The 17832-nt window shown below is 36.7% G+C and overlaps 3 protein-coding genes and 1 non-coding gene across 5 annotated transcripts; 2 read left to right on the forward strand and 2 right to left on the reverse strand.

Moving 5' to 3' along the window:
* The first annotated feature begins 2672 nt into the window (after positions 1–2672).
* On the forward strand, positions 2673–9135 carry LOC147494818 (DEA(D/H)-box RNA helicase family protein). Of its 2 annotated transcripts, none has more exons than XM_086569308.1 (8): positions 2673–3040; positions 3616–4247; positions 4850–5044; positions 5193–5380; positions 6509–6722; positions 7515–7646; positions 7793–7968; positions 8654–9135. In XM_086569308.1, exons 1-8 carry the CDS (start codon positions 2716–2718, stop codon positions 8886–8888), a joined length of 2097 nt encoding a protein of 698 aa, XP_086425434.1. In that variant the 5' UTR covers positions 2673–2715; the 3' UTR covers positions 8889–9135. The 2 variants fall into 2 exon arrangements, with proteins under 2 accessions (XP_086425434.1, XP_086425435.1); XM_086569309.1 differs by having other exon boundaries at positions 2675–3040; positions 7793–7858.
* A 67-nt stretch (positions 9136–9202) lies between these two features.
* LOC147494819 (Bifunctional inhibitor/lipid-transfer protein/seed storage 2S albumin superfamily protein) lies at positions 9203–10671 on the reverse strand. The gene has a single exon (XM_086569310.1). The coding sequence runs from the start codon at positions 10134–10136 to the stop codon at positions 9786–9788; it is 351 nt and encodes a 116-aa protein (XP_086425436.1). The 5' UTR covers positions 10137–10671; the 3' UTR covers positions 9203–9785.
* Positions 10672–13384: 2713 nt separating this feature from the next.
* TRNAR-UCU (transfer RNA arginine (anticodon UCU)) lies at positions 13385–13457 on the forward strand. Its single transcript has one exon. It is a non-coding gene; the product is annotated as a tRNA-Arg (tRNA).
* Positions 13458–13547: 90 nt separating this feature from the next.
* On the reverse strand, positions 13548–17832 carry LOC147494821 (RHOMBOID-like protein 2). Its single transcript, XM_086569311.1, has 5 exons — positions 17362–17832; positions 16036–16199; positions 15283–15446; positions 14033–14283; positions 13548–13906 (listed from the first exon to the last, which is right to left on the reverse strand). The coding sequence occupies exons 1-5, from the start codon at positions 17691–17693 to the stop codon at positions 13795–13797; spliced, it is 1023 nt and encodes a 340-aa protein (XP_086425437.1). The 5' UTR covers positions 17694–17832; the 3' UTR covers positions 13548–13794.

The raw sequence follows: 17832 nt of genomic DNA on the forward strand, positions 1-17832 counted from the left end.
AGAAAGTTGTGTCATTTGGCTAGTTTTATATAAATTTTTGGTACATTCTCTCTAAATTCATATCTTAAACTGCCTCCAAGAGTGCATGTCAGTCTGGACTCAGGACTTCTTCCCCCAACCCAAAACTATAGTGGCTAATGGACTCTCTGTTGGACTAGTAATTTGGCCTATTGTGTTTTTATTAATTAGCTTGTGTTTGTTCTTTTTGTTATTGGTAATATGCGGTATAACCTCGATAAATTAACGCCATGGGACAATGCACAATCTATTAGTTAAGCCAGGTTTCAATTAATCAGTAAGTTACTAATGTATGGATTAATCGATAAACTAATAGTTACTAGTTTATAAAAACTTTTTTAGCTTTTCAAAATTTATTATATGTAAATTATGTGGGAAGGTCTGTCGTGAGTGCCTCACTCTTTCTTAACTATATCGTAGTGACAAAACTTCATAACTAAATAATGGGTGAAAAACATATCAACCAGAGCATAGAAATTGTGAGGAAGAAGATGATAATATATAGTTACACTCTGGAGTCTGTTTTACGTAAAGAATCACCCAAAGCGACAATGACACTAAACCATTCTAATGAACTTCTTAGCGCATTAGAAATTTTTGAGAGTACATATCCGGCTTGAGTTAAACTTCAGTAAAAAGAAACAAACACCCCATTGATTTAATTTCATACTTCAAGAAGGCATCATGCCCAGTCCATATGTATGAAGTTCTTCTTAATTTATGTCATAATTGATAAGTCGTTGGACAACACAAACTATAACTTTTTTCAAAATGTATTTTCTTATAAATTTAGCATATTAGCCCAAATCAGGACTAGAAATTTTCATTTTAATTTAGCCCAATAATTAATTTACCGTTTACTTCACTTATCGAGTTGTACACGAATCACTTAATATTTAGAATTTATAAAACTGGAGAATGGTTTTCTCTTGGGCAACTTAAATGATTGTTCTCCAATCTTGTGTTGTTTCATCTCTGGTAAGCATTTGGAAAGAAAGAAATAAGGTGCAATTTGACAGGAAGAAACCAAAGCTTTGGAACTGCAAGTCTTATGTTTGGTTGCAAATTAAAATCACGGGTAAACTATCAAAGGGCCACTGTTACAACACTTCTTTTGAAATTGGGATCCTTAAGTATTGGAATGATGATATAATACTGAGAAAAGCATATCAAGTTAAACAATGTACGTGGATTCCACCGGAGTAAGACATTGTGAAACTTAACATTGATGAGGCGTCAATGGGAAATCCTAGGCCATCTAGGGTTGGTACGGTATCGCTTTTAGAGGGAGCATGGGTCAATTTTTGTTTACACTAAGCATGAACATTAATTGGTTCTGGTGATAACTATGGAGCGGAGTTTATGGCTATCATTGTAGGCATAGAGACACCCTTAAAAAAAAAGGTTGGACGAACCTGTGGATTGAAACTAACTATGAGCTGAGGCATGCAGCAACGAGAGCTTTCAAAACTGGAGATGTTCCATGAATGCTGCAACCTAGATGGATAACATGCACAGAGAGCAGACTGCATAGGTGGAAAATTACAACCTGCATTTGGAGGGAATGAAACTTCACGGCAGATTTGCTTGCCAAACAAGGTGTAACTTTGAATGAAAATGAGGAGTGTATCACACTATTGGTAGGGCAATCTGGCTGCACAAATGGGAAATTTCCTTTCAAATCTTTTTCAGATTTGTATGAGGTTGTAATAGAGTATGATACAACCATGACTTGTAGAGAAAGAAATAGGGGGGCAACATATTGCCCACCCTACACCACCTCTTTTGTACTTTTGTTAAAGTTTTAATGAATTCAAACTTACCAAGCAAAAAAAAAAAAGATTGTTATCCAATTAACATTTTGAAAACAAACAAAAATGTACTAATAGCTTAGTGATAAACTTATGGTAAGACAACCATTATAAGTAAACATAATTATGTGTTTAAAAATCAATTCTAACACAAATAGATTTTAGATAAACATTTATGGAAGGAATGGTCCCAAACATTCAAATACAAATTAAATCAATTATTGATTTACTGACCAAACCAAAAATAGAAAAAGAAATTATCAAGAGCCAAAAAAATATAAAAAAAAATATGGCAATTCATTTCAAAAGAAAAGCTCCATAATTTTTGTTTCTCATTCTTTAACTACTTTTTTTTTTTGTTTAACAACAATAAAGCTATTCCATCTTAGTTCTTGTCAACACATCTACCAGTTGAATTACAATAGTGGATGGTAGATTTGGGCATAGTTCAGAATTTCGGAATTCTCGGAATTCCGAAAAATCCAAAATCCGAAATTCATTAAATTTCGACCCCTATCACATTCGGAATTTTGAATGATTTCGGAATTTCAGATATTTCGACTCTATATTCGGAATTCCGAAGTTTCGTTCGGAATCACGAACTATGGATTTGGGTTGGTGTTGTGATTGGACTATATAGCCTATGAACTAGATTTGGGTAGGTGTTGTAATTGGACCATAGCCTGTGAACTGTGAAGTCTAGTCGGTGCATTGTCGTACAAAGTTGGGCCGCACTCTAGTGTAAGTAAGTATTTATTGTTTTACTAGTTCCTCGTAGTTCTGGGCTTCTGGCCCAAGACAACACTTCCAGAAAAGAGTCTTATCCAACCGTTGTGTTATTTATTTCCAAAGTTTTACCAAGAAAAGCATTTTTTCCCACTCAACAATGCTAGCAACATCTCCATTCAACATTTCCGACTCCACTTTCTTTACCTCAAACACCACTCCAAAGACTTCATTAAAACCACTCAGAAATGGAAGTTTTCTTGTGCAAAAGGTTACTTTCAACGGAAGTCAAGCTGGGTGGAGAAGTAGTGGAGTGTTGGTTAAAGCTGGTGGGTATACAAGAATACCAATGGAAACATCAGGTGCTTATCAGTTAATTGATGAAGAAACTGGAGAAAAATGCATTGTTTGGGGTGATGATGATGGACCTGTTCCTAGTAAAGATGTTCTTTCTTGGAAACCAAAAGACAAGAGTAGCAGAGGGGGTGAGTTATTATTATTATTATTATTATTAGAATAAAGTTTTGTTCTTGATTGTGTTATTAAGTTGCTTTAGTTTAGAAGCAATTAACTTCTTTTTGCTGCTGGCAATTGGTAAATTTCATTCATACTGTAATTTAGCTTTCGAGGAACAACGGATTCGTGTTTACTTGGGATTTCTCAGTAAACTCCAGTCAAGCATTTACTCATAGGAATGTTATACTAAATTCCAGTACATGTATACATTTGATAGCATTTGTTTATTAAGTTACTAGTTTTGAACAGTTTGATAGGAATACATGAATATATCGTGTCGGGAAAAAGCATAAAGTATTATTTTTTATTTGAGTTGGACCTTGGAATAGAAACTACTTATCTTGAATTATTTAAAGAACGACTTTTAAGTGAAATCGGAGTTGAAATTGGCGGCATTGAGTAGTCATGAGACTTTCGTATCTTTCTTCTTTTTGGGAATCCACAGAAGGGTAGTCTAATTAAGTGTTTGCTTGCATCATCAAGTGGAAATTTCAGGGAGTTAGCATTATTTATTTCTAAGTTTGCATTATGCTATGTTTTTCAGCTGTTACCGAGAGTGGTGGTACAACTTCTGCTCACAAGAGCTCAGCTGGAAGTTTTGGTAGATTGAAGGTGCAAAAAGTCAGATCTCTCTCTAGAAAAATCTCCCGCGTGAAGCAAGATGATCTTGGGAGTGAGAGTGAATTTTCAGGCCTTGAAGATACAAATTTTGGTGGATCAGATTTTTCAGATTCTGAACCTGAGAATGTGGTACGAAAGGCAAATGTAGATGTGACTAAGTATAAAAGAAGACTTTCTAGAGGATCTCAAGCACATGGTGTTAGGGATAGGATTAGAGATAGTGAGGCAACACTGAGTGTAAACCATTCTAAAAGTAATACGGTGTTTGGTTCTAAAAAGGGAATGCCAAAGACTTTCGACAGTGAAACTGAGATGGACAGTCGAGATGTTTCTGTTCCAAGAGCTGTTCCTACTTCTACTTCCTTGGGAGGATGGCGTCGTAGTGTGCCTACAGAGAACTCTATATGGGATTCCAGGAACAAATCAAGGCAGGGTGGGAAAATATCACCTGACACTGGGTTTTTCAGCAAGAAAAACTTCAAAGATCTTGGATGCAATGAAGATGTGTTTGAATCTCTGAAGAGTCAGCTTTTTCTTCGCCCTTCACATATTCAGGTACATCTTGCTTGATTGCTTTCAGCTGAGGTAGTCTTGTTACATTAAGTAGTCTTTGTGGGGGAAAGTAATGGTTGCGAAATGGGAAGAAAAGCAAGTTCTTGCTAAGTCCCTAAAAGCAGTCTATATGCTAGGATTGCCTGAATGCCCGACATTCCTTAGCTTCGATCAGTTTATGGTACGGTGGCAAAATATTGTACGAGTGACATTGTAATTTAGCCTTTCTGTATATAGGAGTTTACAGTGACGTTCTCTGTCACTTTAAAGCAACTTTCATTTCAGTAAGATGCCCTTCACAGCAACACTAAATAGCGGGTGCCCTTCCCCCCTCCCACACACTTCATCTTTGACCACAATTTGTCAATGTGTGTGTTTTTCCGGTAGTCGCAATTTCTAGTAAGACAGCTGATGTATATCTAAAGATGTATGCTCTAATCTTTGATGTCTATTTGATTAAGTCCCGCAGTTAAACAGAACTTGTATGTGCTCTTGCTTGAAATATGTTCTTCTTTTACCGTCCTGTTGCTTCCTTTGCTTTTCTCAGTGTGAATCCTTTATTCAGAGGATGTTTATCTCTTGTTAGCATGTTAAAATAACTGCAGGCCATGGCATTCCTGGGTGTTTTTGAGGGTAAGAGCTGTATAATAGCTGATCAAAGCGGGTCGGGAAAGACATTAGCTTATCTTGCACCAGTGATACAACGAATTAAACAAGAAGAGCTCCAAGGACTTAGTAAGTCCTCTTCGGGAAGTCCTCGAGTTGTAATATTGGTACCAACTGCTGAGTTGGCTTCTCAGGCAAGTCTCTATTGCACGACGACCCATGTCATCGTGGTATATGCTAATATCACATTTTTTATTTTCACATCTTATAAGGTAAATTTTGGACACATGCACTTTCATGCATATTGGTTATGCTAGTTAATATCACTCTTACATTTTGTAGGTGTTGAGTAATTGCAGATCAATCTCGAAATTTGGGGTCCCATTCCGATCCATGGTAGCAACGGGTGGCTTTAGGCAGAAAACTCAGTTAGAAAGTCTGCAGCAAGACTTAGATGTTCTCATTGCAACACCTGGCCGGTTTATATACCTTCTTAAAGAAGGTTTCTTGCAGCTTACAAACCTTAGATGGTAATACATCTGATTTACATGAATATCCTTCCTGTTTTTGAAGACCGTAATCTTGAATAATGAAAATTAAGATGATGACTCGTTATTTTCTATGTTACATGGACACGCCAAATTTCAAAAATTATCTGTGTCGGACACGTATCCACTTGTCTGTGTCGGACACACATGGACAAATATTGTATGTGATGTACCTCAATTTTTTATATTTCGCCGTGTCAAACACTTCGTATCCGTGTTGAATACGGACACATGTATCTGTGTCAGTGTGACTTAGGTTATTATAATTGAAAGTAGTCATTTTGCAATGACCCGCTGTTGTGGATTAGTAATGAAACATGCAAAGACTTCCAAGCAATGGTCCAGCAGTATTTTACTTCACTTTCTGATGGGTCTACACATTAAAGTTGTATGACTACAGCCATTAAATTTATCTTTTTATCAGTTACTTCAACCCTTTTTTGTGTTTAAAGTGATTTTGGCCATCAAAGCACTTTTGTTTTTCTGGTCAAAAGTGCATGATCAGTTTCGTCACATTCCTTTTGAGTTCGTTTTCAGATCAGTTTCATCACATTCCTTTCGAGACTTTCGTTTACAGATGGGAGACTTGTACTATAGGATATCTCATCATATATATATAAGTATAGGGCTATACTTCACCGATAAAAAAAAAATGCTATATGCATGGTCTTAGGTGGTTATTTCAAGATTTTATATTTTTCTTTTTTCTTTTTCCTTTTTTTTATCTGTTTTGTCTCACATTTTCAGCAGTTTATCTTGTTCTTTGTCGTGGTTACATAGGTCATGTTATAAAGTAGCATATTATGTATCGAATAATCTATGGTAAGAAGATACATAACACTTATTTTTGTAAATAAAGTTTTAATTAGATGGGGAGAAAAGCAACTTTTTATATAATCTAATCAATATCGTCCAACTGTCCAAAAAACGAGAAGGAAATACAAATCAGAAGCTTCTACTAGGGTCTGTTGTCTTGGGGTCTCAGACATGTTTGTTCAGCAAATTGCAGAAACATCATTTTGTTTGCAGAACAATAATTTATCATTACAAACAAGGGTGCAAAGTGAAAGGTAAATTTTGCTTATCTAATTTACTGTGTCTTGCTCACAGTGCTGTGCTAGATGAGGTAGATATACTTTTTGGTGATGAAGACTTCGAACAAGTGTTGCAAAGCTTACTTAGTTCTGCACCTGTTACTACACAGTATCTTTTTGTGACTGCAACATTGCCAGTGGATATTTACAACAAGCTAGTTGAAGTTTTTCCTGATTGTGAAGTTATCATGGGACCTGGAATGCACCGGACGAGCATAGGCCTTGAAGAGGTTAGTTATCCATTCTGTATTTCATGCCGAGATTTTAGTATCCTACTATGTATTGTCAGCCATTCTCGTTAATATTGAATGTAAGAGGTAATGGAAGATCTCCTATATTGGAACAAGACCCAAATTTGTGGTACATCTACCTCATCTAGCACAGCACCGCGAGCAAGACACAGTAAATTAGATAAGCAAAATTTACCTTTCACTTGGATAAAAATTTACAGTAAATCAGCAAAATTTACAGTTAATCAGTACTCAGTAAAGAAAAAAAAATTATGTTAAGGTTTCTCTTAAATGGGATTCTCTACTGAGTACTGATAACCCTAGGAACATGGGGAAAGAATTTCTGGAAACCAATGCTGTTCACGGAATCACGGGTACCACTCAGCCAAGTATAGTAAGGTTTTAAGGTACTAATCATTCCCCGCATGCACCACTGTTAGATGAGTAGATGACCGCTATACCAATTATAAAAGCACCATTTGTAAGACATAAGATATAATATTTAGATAAACTTTGTACACCAAACAGAAGAAAGGGTGCTCTATTGTATTCAAGATCTTTTTCTGAGTGAAACCATATGAATCCAGGTGTTATAGAAACATAACCTGATTGTTTAGAAGTAACAAGCCTGTCTATTTAAAATAACCAAGTAAGTTTATTGACTTAAGTTGACTTAAGGTAATAAAATTTGAAACACAAACACAAACGTAGAACTACTTGGAAGAGTTTTATGGATAGTTACAAGTCGTTTGGACTGTTTATTTTTGTTTTTAAAGTGTGAGTGCTTGTCAGGTACTTGTGGATTGCAGTGGAGACGATGGAATGGAGAAAAGTCCAGAAACGGCATTCCTCAACAAGAAAATGGCCTTATTGCAACTTGTTGAAGAAAGCCCAGTTCACAAAACGATTATCTTTTGTAACAAGGTTAGTTTCACACAGTGACATATTCGTATTGCTTTCTTGCTTTCCTTTTTTGGTTAGTGGCTTCCCAAACTAGTAAAAATATGATAGTTTGTACAGTTCCCGGTTTTTCTATTATTTGGCTCCTTATTCCATCTTTATCCTTACAGATTGAAACCTGCAGAAAAGTTGAAAACGTGCTAAGTCGTTTGGATAGAAAGGGATCTCATAGTCGGGTATTGCCATTTCATTCTGCTATGGCACAAGAATCTCGTCTTCAAAATATGAAGGAATTTCTCAGTTCTCAATCTAAAGATAGTTCTCTCTTTCTAATTTGCACCGATAGGTATGGTGTAAACTGCCTGAAAAATCTTAGCCTTCTAACACTGTAGCGACGTCTTAGTTTATTCAGTGGGTCTAGTAATGCCTATTATGACATGTTTTAATTTAAGTAGAAGGTTGTGGGGGTCAATTCCATAAGAACCAGGTTTGTTCTGCTGGGACTGAAACCACCCAGCCACATAATACCCAAGGGTTGAAACGGGGCTCGGTCAAGCAAACAAGGTCGATGGTAGTAGATACAGGCAAGGACCCAGAAAAATAATGGGTATTGGCCTGCACTAGCAGCTGATTTAATGGACCATCTTCCCAACCTCTCATAGAAGGGGAAAATAACTAGAAAAAATGGTTTGTTTTACATAATCTCTATAGCTGATTGTTGTCAGCTTCAAGGATTGTAATAGCAGTTTGGATTGACTATAACCTTCCCAATTAAAAAGGAAAGACACGAAACTGTGCAAGTTCACACACCCTTAGTTTGGTTTGGGAATGCCCAAATGCAAAAATCAATTAAAATTTTGATCTCCACTTTCTGAAAATGGTAACCTTTCCACTAATCAGGAAATTTTCTTGCTTGGATGGATGGATGGATTCTGTTTTGCAATTGCACGCGATTCCAGACCTGCTATTACTTCTTTCGTTATTGGTTTATTGATGAGTACTAATATAAACATTATGCAAATTTTGTTTAGGGCTTCACGTGGAATTGACTTTACTGGTGTAGATCACGTACTGCTCCTTGATTTCCCTCGAGATCCTAGTGAGTATGTTCGTCGTGTTGGTAGAACTGCTAGGGGGGCTGGAGGCAAGGGAAAGGCATTCGTTTTTGTGGTTGGAAAGCAGGTTTCACTAGCACGAAGGATAATGGAAAGAAATCAGAAAGGCCATCCACTACATGATGTTCCATCTGCTGCTTATGATTGGTGAGCTAGAGAAGGAATACTAACTGGTAGCCTCTCTTTATATTTGAATCCTGTTCCTTGTATATTTGGTATTAGGATAGAAGATGTTGACTTGCTGAGCCCACATTATTCACAAGTAAAAAAAGTTGGGAGGGTAAAATCAGTTTCTTAAAAAATGTTGCAAGAGTTTTGGCGTATTGATTCACTCAGTGTTAAGTAATAGCTCATTTTTCAGCATTGCCAAATAAGAATAGTATGCTCAAAAATAAAAAGTAAGAATAGTAGGAACATGAGGTTGGCTGAAATGGGGTTTAATATATCAGGAAAAAAAAAGAGAGAAGAGCCGAAAAGTTGCTTTATTTGTATTAGATACTTTTTTTTTCCAGGTATATAATCACAGTATCTTCTTCTGACAAATCAGCCAATAAGGAATAGATAACAGATTACATCTAACAAAAGTAAATGTACAAAGAACAGACCGTCGCTTGTTTACTGTGATGACTGATGAGTGTCTTCCTCCCACAAATCAACTCACACCTATGGCAGTGACTCAATTGATACTGCATGAACATAAGAAATTGCATTAATAGAGATTTATGTAAGTGAAACCTGCAGAAGCCACCGGTGACATTTTGATCGGCCTAAATTATAGAGTTACTACATTATGTTCCTAGCTAAGTGGAGATTTAGGTCAAGGCCTTTGTTTTCTTCCAAGGGTTGTGATTTTCATACATCTTTGTAGTAAATTTTGACTAAAATAATTGTCTACAATTAGGGGGAAAAATTTGTAGAAATAATACACAATCAATCAGACCAAGTGTATACCTTGAGATGTAAGTAGGAAACTATCTTTAGAATGAGCACAACTTAAAATCTCAAGCCTAAGTTGCTTTGGTTTAGAGAGAGAGAGTTTTAGTACTTACTAGCTGCAATCTGTATTAGGATCAATGGTGAAGCCTAGAGAAATGCCACAGAGACCAGGTAAGGTAGCAATAGCTGTTGCATTTGGATTATATGTAGTAATCAAGCTCATGATGCATCTGCATATTGATCTTCTACTATCAATAGAATCCGCCATGTTATTCAGACCCAAAAGAGCATCGCAACAAGGTGATCCAGGCATGGGATCTGGTGTCCCATAAGTAATAAAATTCGAACAAGTTGCAACTAGTGCTGTCACTGCGGTACAATCAACGGCACTAGATACAGATATTCCCATCAATAGCAACATCAAAATTGCAATTGCTATTCCGTTATGTCTATTAGTACCCATTGCAAAATCGTGGCTGAGTTCAGCATGCGAAATATGGAAAAGTATTCATTCTGTTTGAACTGTAAACTTGGTTATATTTCAAGTAAAAGTGAGATCTTTAAGTTGGCGTTCGATGTTGGTGAGTTTGGTTTGGTAGGAAATGAAGAACAAATGTTGTTCATGAAGCTTACATGTATTTATTTTTCTCCAAAAATGTAGTTTGAGGGAGCTGTCAGACATGCAATTCTATGGCTTTTGCCACATTTGCAAATGTATATGGTGATTGGTGACTAGTAAAAGAAACAGTTGAGATTGTGCACCCATCGATTATACAACTTTGACTAAGGCCCATGAAGTACTTGCCTGGTCTAACTGTCTAAGCAAGTTTGAATTTCCATATCACAAGATTTTGATGTCAAAAATGCAAGAAGAATGGGAAATGTATCACTTATAATTTTTCTTACTAAAACTAGGGATTCCAACCTAGATACAGACATACAGTATAGTTTCTTAAGTTCTGTATTCATCTGGTGATTACCCTTCATTTGGCAACTCCTAGCGACAATGCAGTGAATGGAGCTCATAAGGGGAAAATGTCAAGGGCTGATTGCCTGATTATTATGAGGATTATTGCAATAATTCCCACAAGAAGATTAACCCCGTTTTAACATATGTAAGTCTAAAATTGTTTTAAACGTCAATCCTACGTGGCACATAAAAAATGGGTTATTTAGATTTTGGTACCACTTTTTACACCGATATTAGGAAATAGTACCAGATTTCAAAAAAATTAGGAAATAGTACCACTTCTGTCAGTTGACCGTCAGTTGATAGAGTTGACTGAAGTCAAACTGTTTCAATCTGTTCAGATTTTCATAATGTCCACAATATCCTCAGGGTTTTTTAGACTTTGGTACCACCTTTTAGACCGATATTAGGAAATAGTACTAAATTTCAAAAATTAGGAAATGCGATTACCACTTCACGTCGGGCTGACCCGAAGTCGCGACCGCTCACAAAACATGCATGCCCGAGTTAAATAATTTCACCTTCGGTATTTCGTCCTTTACACTTTCGATATTTACCATGCCAACATCACAAAAAGATTTGGGCCAGAACATCAAGAGACAAGGTAGTCGTGTAAATGTGTAATTGACATGCCGTATTATCGTTTTGAGCAGGGCCTAAACCTTGATACAACCGGAACACGGGCTTTCTAAACTATTTATTTATTTTTCCCAAAAGAATTGACCTTTTAAATCAAGAAGAAATCTTTTAGTTACAAAAGGAGACGAGATGTTTAGATTATGAGCAAAACTTGGGATGTTGAGAATAGGATCAAAGTTTATGAAGCAAAGAAAATTAAATATAAATAGTGAAACCAAGAAATGTCGTCCTCGCGTAGTTAACTGCCCAACTGGCAACGTAGCGGAGGAAGAGATGACCGTGTGCTTTGTTGTGTTTATGAAAGGTAATTACCGCTTGTACGAGTTAAATCTGACTTTTGATGCTGGTAGTAGTAAAAGTAAAATTAAATATGTCCCTTGTTTATTATGGGAGCTTCCTTCTTTATGGATTTAGATGTGCTTCAGTAGACTTTAAAGTTTATATTATTGGAGGTCTTGACTATGATTCTTAGCTGCCTGAATATCATCATATTCCGTCATCGACTGTCCAGGTCATTGACACTCCCTCTTTTGGCAAGACTGCTAGTATGAGTGTGGGCACTGCAATGTACGGTGGCAAGTCTTCGGCTTTAACGATTGTTTTGGATGGGAAAATTTATGTATTCGGTTCTACCGGGGAGCCGTGGGCAGAGGTTTTGATCCGGCTACGAATAGGTGGGAAGGTTTACCTTATCCTTCTGAAAAGGTTATTAACCTTTTAAAGAGTAGGGTTGGTATGCTCGTAGTTTATGAGAAACAGAAGAAGATTTTTGTGTTCTGCAATGGCGTTTGTGAGTGTTGTTTTGATGTATCTACTCATTTATGGAAATATGATCTAACCTTGCCTATAAGAAAGGACTGCTATATGAATTGGGGTGGAAGTGTTATTGTAAATGACCGTCTATACATGTTCTGTTTGCCTAAAATGGAATTGTATGCCTATGATCTAGTCCAGGGAGGGCAAGACTTAATTCCGGTGCATGGTTTAGAAAAGGCCGCCGAGTCAATAAATCTTCACGATCGTCGAGCAGGATACACACGTATATTTCATTTGGGAAACGGAGTGATATGCATGGTCTGGCTTGTAGGGACTTTCTCTTCGTATGATGTGAATTGTGTTGAATATTATCATATTCACTGTTTGAAGTTTCATGTCAACGACAGAGATGGTTGCTTGCATACTGTTGTTGACTGTTGCGATTACTATTTCCTCAGAAGTTTTGTCGATGTCTCTGATTGCTTTGCAATGTAAGTATTCATGTCTTTGTTTTTCAATTTTAATTTTTCAAGTTTTTCCTGGCGAGTCATAGTTGGTGGTCTTGAGGGAGCTGGAAACACTTTCAAAGGATTTGCATGCTTCAATGATGCAGGAGAACTTCTATAGTCCATCAGTACCGCTTGATACTGATCTCTCTCGGAATGAACATTTGGCAGTGTTGGCATGGTAAATATTGAAAGTATAAAGGACGAAATACCGGAGGTAAAATTATTTAACTCGAGCATGCATGTTTTGTGAACAGTGCGACTTTGGTCAACTGATAGAAGTGGTACTATTTCCTAATTTTTTTGAAATTTGGTACTATTTCCTAATATCAGTCTAAAAAGTGGTACCAAAGTCTAAAAAACTCTGAGAGTATTATGGACGTTATGAAAATTAGAACAGATTGAAATAGTTTGACGGCCAACTGACAGAAGTGGTACTATTTCCTAATATCGGTATAAAAAGTGGTGCCAAAGTCTAAATAACCCCAAAAAGATTGGGTAAGATTCCTAATCTGCATTAAAATTTGTCACGCTAATTTACAATGAAATTATTATCTGAATAAATATTCAATCTTCCATTCTTCTTGCTTTTTGCAAGCCAAAATAGCAATTGTCTGGAATTCGTCATGGGGATTAGCAGTATCGCGAATTTGAAGTTTCAGTCAGGTTAAATGGCTATTACTTTGGAGTAAGAGGAATATATGTGAAAACAAGGTGGTGTCGCAAACTTGCAATCACACCACTATCATGACCTCAAAGTACGTACAGTCTCAGGTCGCTTGTTTTGCCGGCTGACAGAATTTTAAATAATATGAAAAGCTGTAATATCACAGTCAAAAGGTACCCGTGGCCTAATGGATAAGGCGTCTGACTTCTAATCAGGCGATTGTGGGTTCGAGTCCCACCGGGTATGCTCTTTCTGTAATTTCGTTTTTCGATTTTGTAGCTTTTCTCCTTTCCACAACTAAAAATTTTGAGGCAAATTTGCACAACATGAATCAAGTATGGAACATTCCACTTAATTGCTCATTTCTGACTTAATCACACTTCTAAACAGAAAGAATGCAACATCACTAAGAAAATAAATCTCTCCGCAAAAACAAAAATAGTTTGGGAACACAACACATACATATGTACTCTCACTCTATATCTGTATGTACGAGGCAGAAGTTGGTAGAATTCTATAAAGCAGATACAACACCGACAAAAAGAACCACCAAATGTACACAGCCACACAAATGTGCGTTTAATCAGTTCTGACATTTCCACCTTGAGGTGGGGACACAGCTCAGGTAGCGACACCAATGGCAGTGATCGTATCCATTCTCTCCCCGGAACAGCATTACCAGTCCTACTGTGTATCTGAAATGAACCAAAAATTCAAGTGGATGTGTAAATAACTAAATATCCTAGCTAGACAGCTACATATGAATTACAGTATGAGGCGCAAACTCTAGATAGTTGTATGTTTTGAAAATTAGATCTTACCCAACAATGACCAAAACCAGTGCAATCAACCCCAGCACATACTGGTATGCCTTGTGTTTTGATCTCACACGAGCATTGACTGGAAGATTTTGACTTTCAACCCACCCAAACTGGGGGCGCACCAGAAGAATAAACCCAAGCAGCAAACCTGTAGCAAATCCTCCAATGTGTGCAAAATTATCGACATGAGGCAGTATTCCCACGGCTAAGTTGATGGCAATGATAACTATAAGTGTAAAGAGTGCTGCAGTCTACAAGACAAGAAAAGGAGAGCTATAAGATATTTGTAACGTATTAATTCAAGAAAAATGCAAAAAAAATCTTCGTAAGGTTATGTTTGATTTGTGGTAAAACGTGTAAATGAAATAACTGGCAGTTATAGGCTGTTTGATATGCAGTAAAACAAAATTCAGTCGAGTGGATTTGCATCATATTAAGGAAAATGGCTGCACGTCAAAATCAAGTGCAGAACTAATATACTCATTTTACAGAAGTAACAACCATGGCAAACAAAAAAGAAACAGTTCGAATAATCAATTCACTTACTCTTTCCAGTGCATAATCTCCAAATCCACACACTTGGCCTCCCCCCCACCCCATTACCATTTTCCCACAGAAGAAAGGGAGAGAAGAAGAAAAAGATGATAAAAATTTGCTGAAAGATGAACGTGGTCTCAAAGTAACAATTGTGTCTTGCTATGAAGTCTAAAACACCAAATTCACTACCAAGGATGATGGGCAATGCATCGACATGATGCTGTCAATACCAAACTAACAAGAACATTATTTGATCTATACTAATCATGCCCATGGCTTTTGGAGAGTGATTATACCGAGACAGGAGTCTAGTCAGCATCGGCATACAGATAGTCCAGTAAAATTTCAATAGGACCTTGGAAGTGTCACTGGAACATTTGTATATAAACTTGGCAAAAATGAGGGAACCAGATCTGGAAACAAATTGTTAACGTAGGCAAACGTGATAACATGTGATACAAGGAAACAGAAAAAGATAATAATATCTTGAAAGATATCTACTGAGTTAAATCTTCCTCTTGAGTGAGGCAAGGTGATAATAATGACTCATAAATTCAATCACACACATGTATGATACAGAATATTAAGTAGAACAGGACCAACCCTTAAAAATCCTTGGAGGTCCAATATTTAATAATTGAAATTTTCTGCAATCTGTAACAGGTGCACTTATGGTAATCATAACAGAATCAAAGAGACATAATATGACTCACCTTGTTGGTATATATTGTCCAGTTTGTTAGAAGCTCAGACAACATAGCTCCAAGAAGTCCAAAAAGAGCACCAGAAGCACCAACAGAGATGTTATTCCTAATGAAAAGAGAAGAGAGGACACTTCCACCAAATCCTGACAAGAGGTAGATTATCCCAATCCGTACTGAAAACACCACACAGTTACTATATTAGATTCGCTTCACATAAATCACCACAAATGCTTATTCAAATGAAGTTTATGCTCACTCATGTCATCTAAATTAATCACCTCATCCTTAAAAAATGAACACAGAAAGAGAACTTGTTCTTTCCTATGTTACATGGACACGTCAAATTTCGAAAATAATCCGTGTTGGACCATGTATCGGTGTCAGACACAACATACGCACATATTGTATGTGATATACCTCAACTTTTGGTATTTCGCAATGTCGGATACGAAAACGTGTATCCGTGTCAATGTAACTTCGGTTCTTTCAAGACACGACATAGAAAATCAGATACCGAGCCTAGCCATGTACCTCACACTTTTCGCTATATAACCTAACAGAATATTAGCTGGCACAAATGCAGGAACATATATATTTCTTCTTCTCTTTTTGTTTTATCGGTTGCTATTAGTTAAGATAGAAACTTACCATAAATTCATTCAGGTTATACCAATAAAATTAGAGACAAACTTGATTCTTTTTAGTTTCCATTAATAAAGCAAAAACAAAATCCAACATCCATAAAGAGAGGTAAAGTCATACCAAATCCAAATTGCTGTTCAAGGCGAATCCCAATGAAGACCAGACTCAACATGTTGGCAAGTAAATGAATAATCCCAGCATGCAGCCACATACATGAGATGAGTCTCCATCCTTGATGCTGATGGACAACCTTATTCCACTCGAGAGCTCCCATCTTCAGCAATCTGTAAAAGATTATTGAACTTATTATCTATTTAAATTTTTACTACTGTGAGATTAGTTGGACGAAACAAATAAGTAAACAAGGTATACCAAGGAGGGATGAATGCAGACGTCACTATGAATACAAACAAAAGAAAATTGAAGATACTCCACAGAAGTCTGGCAAAACTTTAATATGTAATCTTTTCCTATTTAATTTTTGGGTTTATGTTGTAGATACTATGAATTTAAGCTTTACACATCGCAAGGTAGCTGGCGACAAGCTAGGTCAGAAAACACGATGGGTGTCCAAGCTCACAACTTATGGAGGAATGCAAGAAGCCGGGCTACTAATCATGAACTCATGGGCCACCCCTCTATAGACACCAATCACCAGGAACAAACACAAAACATGGTGACAAGAATTCCACACCAGCAGACAAACCATAAACAAAGGCAAGGACATTTGAATCAGAATATTAAGGGTGATATTGGCAGAGAATTTCCTAACAAACTCTGGCATGCACAGCTAAGTTTCCTTTTCCAACAACCAATAATTCCTCGAGCCTCATTGGCATACTTAAATTAGACAGGATGAAAACATAAAATTCAACTCAGATTTCATTCCACTTTTGACTCTTATCCTGGTCTCCCGTTGTCTTGCCCTTCTAAATCCACATTCTGGCCACTTCACCATAGTTCAACCAGGATCAAGTCTTTGTTCACAGTAGTCTTCTCACCAGTGATATAAACCATTAAATGAGAGACGAAACCTTAATTTATGCACATACACAGACATTAGAGAGACATAAAGATTTCATCAAGAGTGTGAAATCAAACTACTGTTATTGAAAACATGGACCTATCCCTTCATAGTTCCAGTAACTTTACCTATTGTCATACGAGAAAACGCAAAGGTGTAATTATGTTTTATTCACAGGAACAGCATTTTAACTTAAAAATCATGTTTAAAATGGGGAAAAAATGAGCGCCGTGATTCTAGCAACCTCTCTTAGGTACTTCAATCATTCAACAAAATCAGGTGTTTGAATCCACAACATCAACAATCTTACTAAAGAAAGGCAAGGTCATAGTTAGCTAATCCACATTTTGGCCTTAAAAGTTAAAATAATTCAGGAATGATTGAGACCAATAACAACAAATCAAGAAAGGGGCATTACTTACGTTGAAGAAGAAGGACCAAAAAGTGGATTCTCTCTAAGAGGTTGAAAAGAAAAGCGTCCAAGAAACCTCCCCACACATTCACCTTGACTAGTACCACGACTAGGATGAAATCTATCATCATCTCTAATATTTCTTGGACAATTGTTAATAGACATAGTAATAATAAACATAACAACATTAGCTACAACAAATAATGGTATTAACCATGATATCCATCCTCTTTCTTCTTGATAATAAGATGATGTAGGATTATTATAATGATTGTTATTATATGCCCCTCCTCCACCTCTGTTTTTTACTCTTCTGTTTTCTAAATCCTCATTATTCTCCATGGTTTTGGGGAAGAGAAGATGCTTGAGTTAATGTTTACAAGAACAGATATATGAATTAAAGACCGTTATGTTTGGTTTTAATGATGATGACCATGCGTTTGTGAAGGGTGTGTGTCTGTCGTGTTAGAATTTAGAAGAT

This window comes from Coptis chinensis, chromosome 6, assembly GCF_015680905.1.
Source record: "Coptis chinensis isolate HL-2020 chromosome 6, ASM1568090v1, whole genome shotgun sequence".
NCBI classification, from domain to species: Eukaryota; Viridiplantae; Streptophyta; class Magnoliopsida; order Ranunculales; family Ranunculaceae; genus Coptis; species Coptis chinensis.

Bases quoted from the DNA above. Each gene is read 5' to 3' on its own strand.
- LOC147494818 (XM_086569308.1), top strand. From the start codon at position 2,716: ATGCTAGCAACATCTCCATTCAACATTTCCGACTCCACTTTCTTTACC. The intron at 6,723-7,514 runs GTTAGTTATCCA...AGTGCTTGTCAG, and splicing joins CGAGCATAGGCCTTGAAGAG to GTACTTGTGGATTGCAGTGG. The intron at 7,969-8,653 runs GTATGGTGTAAA...AATTTTGTTTAG, and splicing joins TTTCTAATTTGCACCGATAG to GGCTTCACGTGGAATTGACT.
- LOC147494819 (XM_086569310.1), bottom strand. From the start codon at position 10,136: ATGGGTACTAATAGACATAACGGAATAGCAATTGCAATTTTGATGTTG.
- LOC147494821 (XM_086569311.1), bottom strand. From the start codon at position 17,693: ATGGAGAATAATGAGGATTTAGAAAACAGAAGAGTAAAAAACAGAGGT. The intron at 16,200-17,361 runs GTAAGTAATGCC...AATCTTTTACAG, and splicing joins TTTGGTCCTTCTTCTTCAAC to ATTGCTGAAGATGGGAGCTC. The intron at 15,447-16,035 runs GTATGACTTTAC...TGGTGTTTTCAG, and splicing joins TGAACAGCAATTTGGATTTG to TACGGATTGGGATAATCTAC.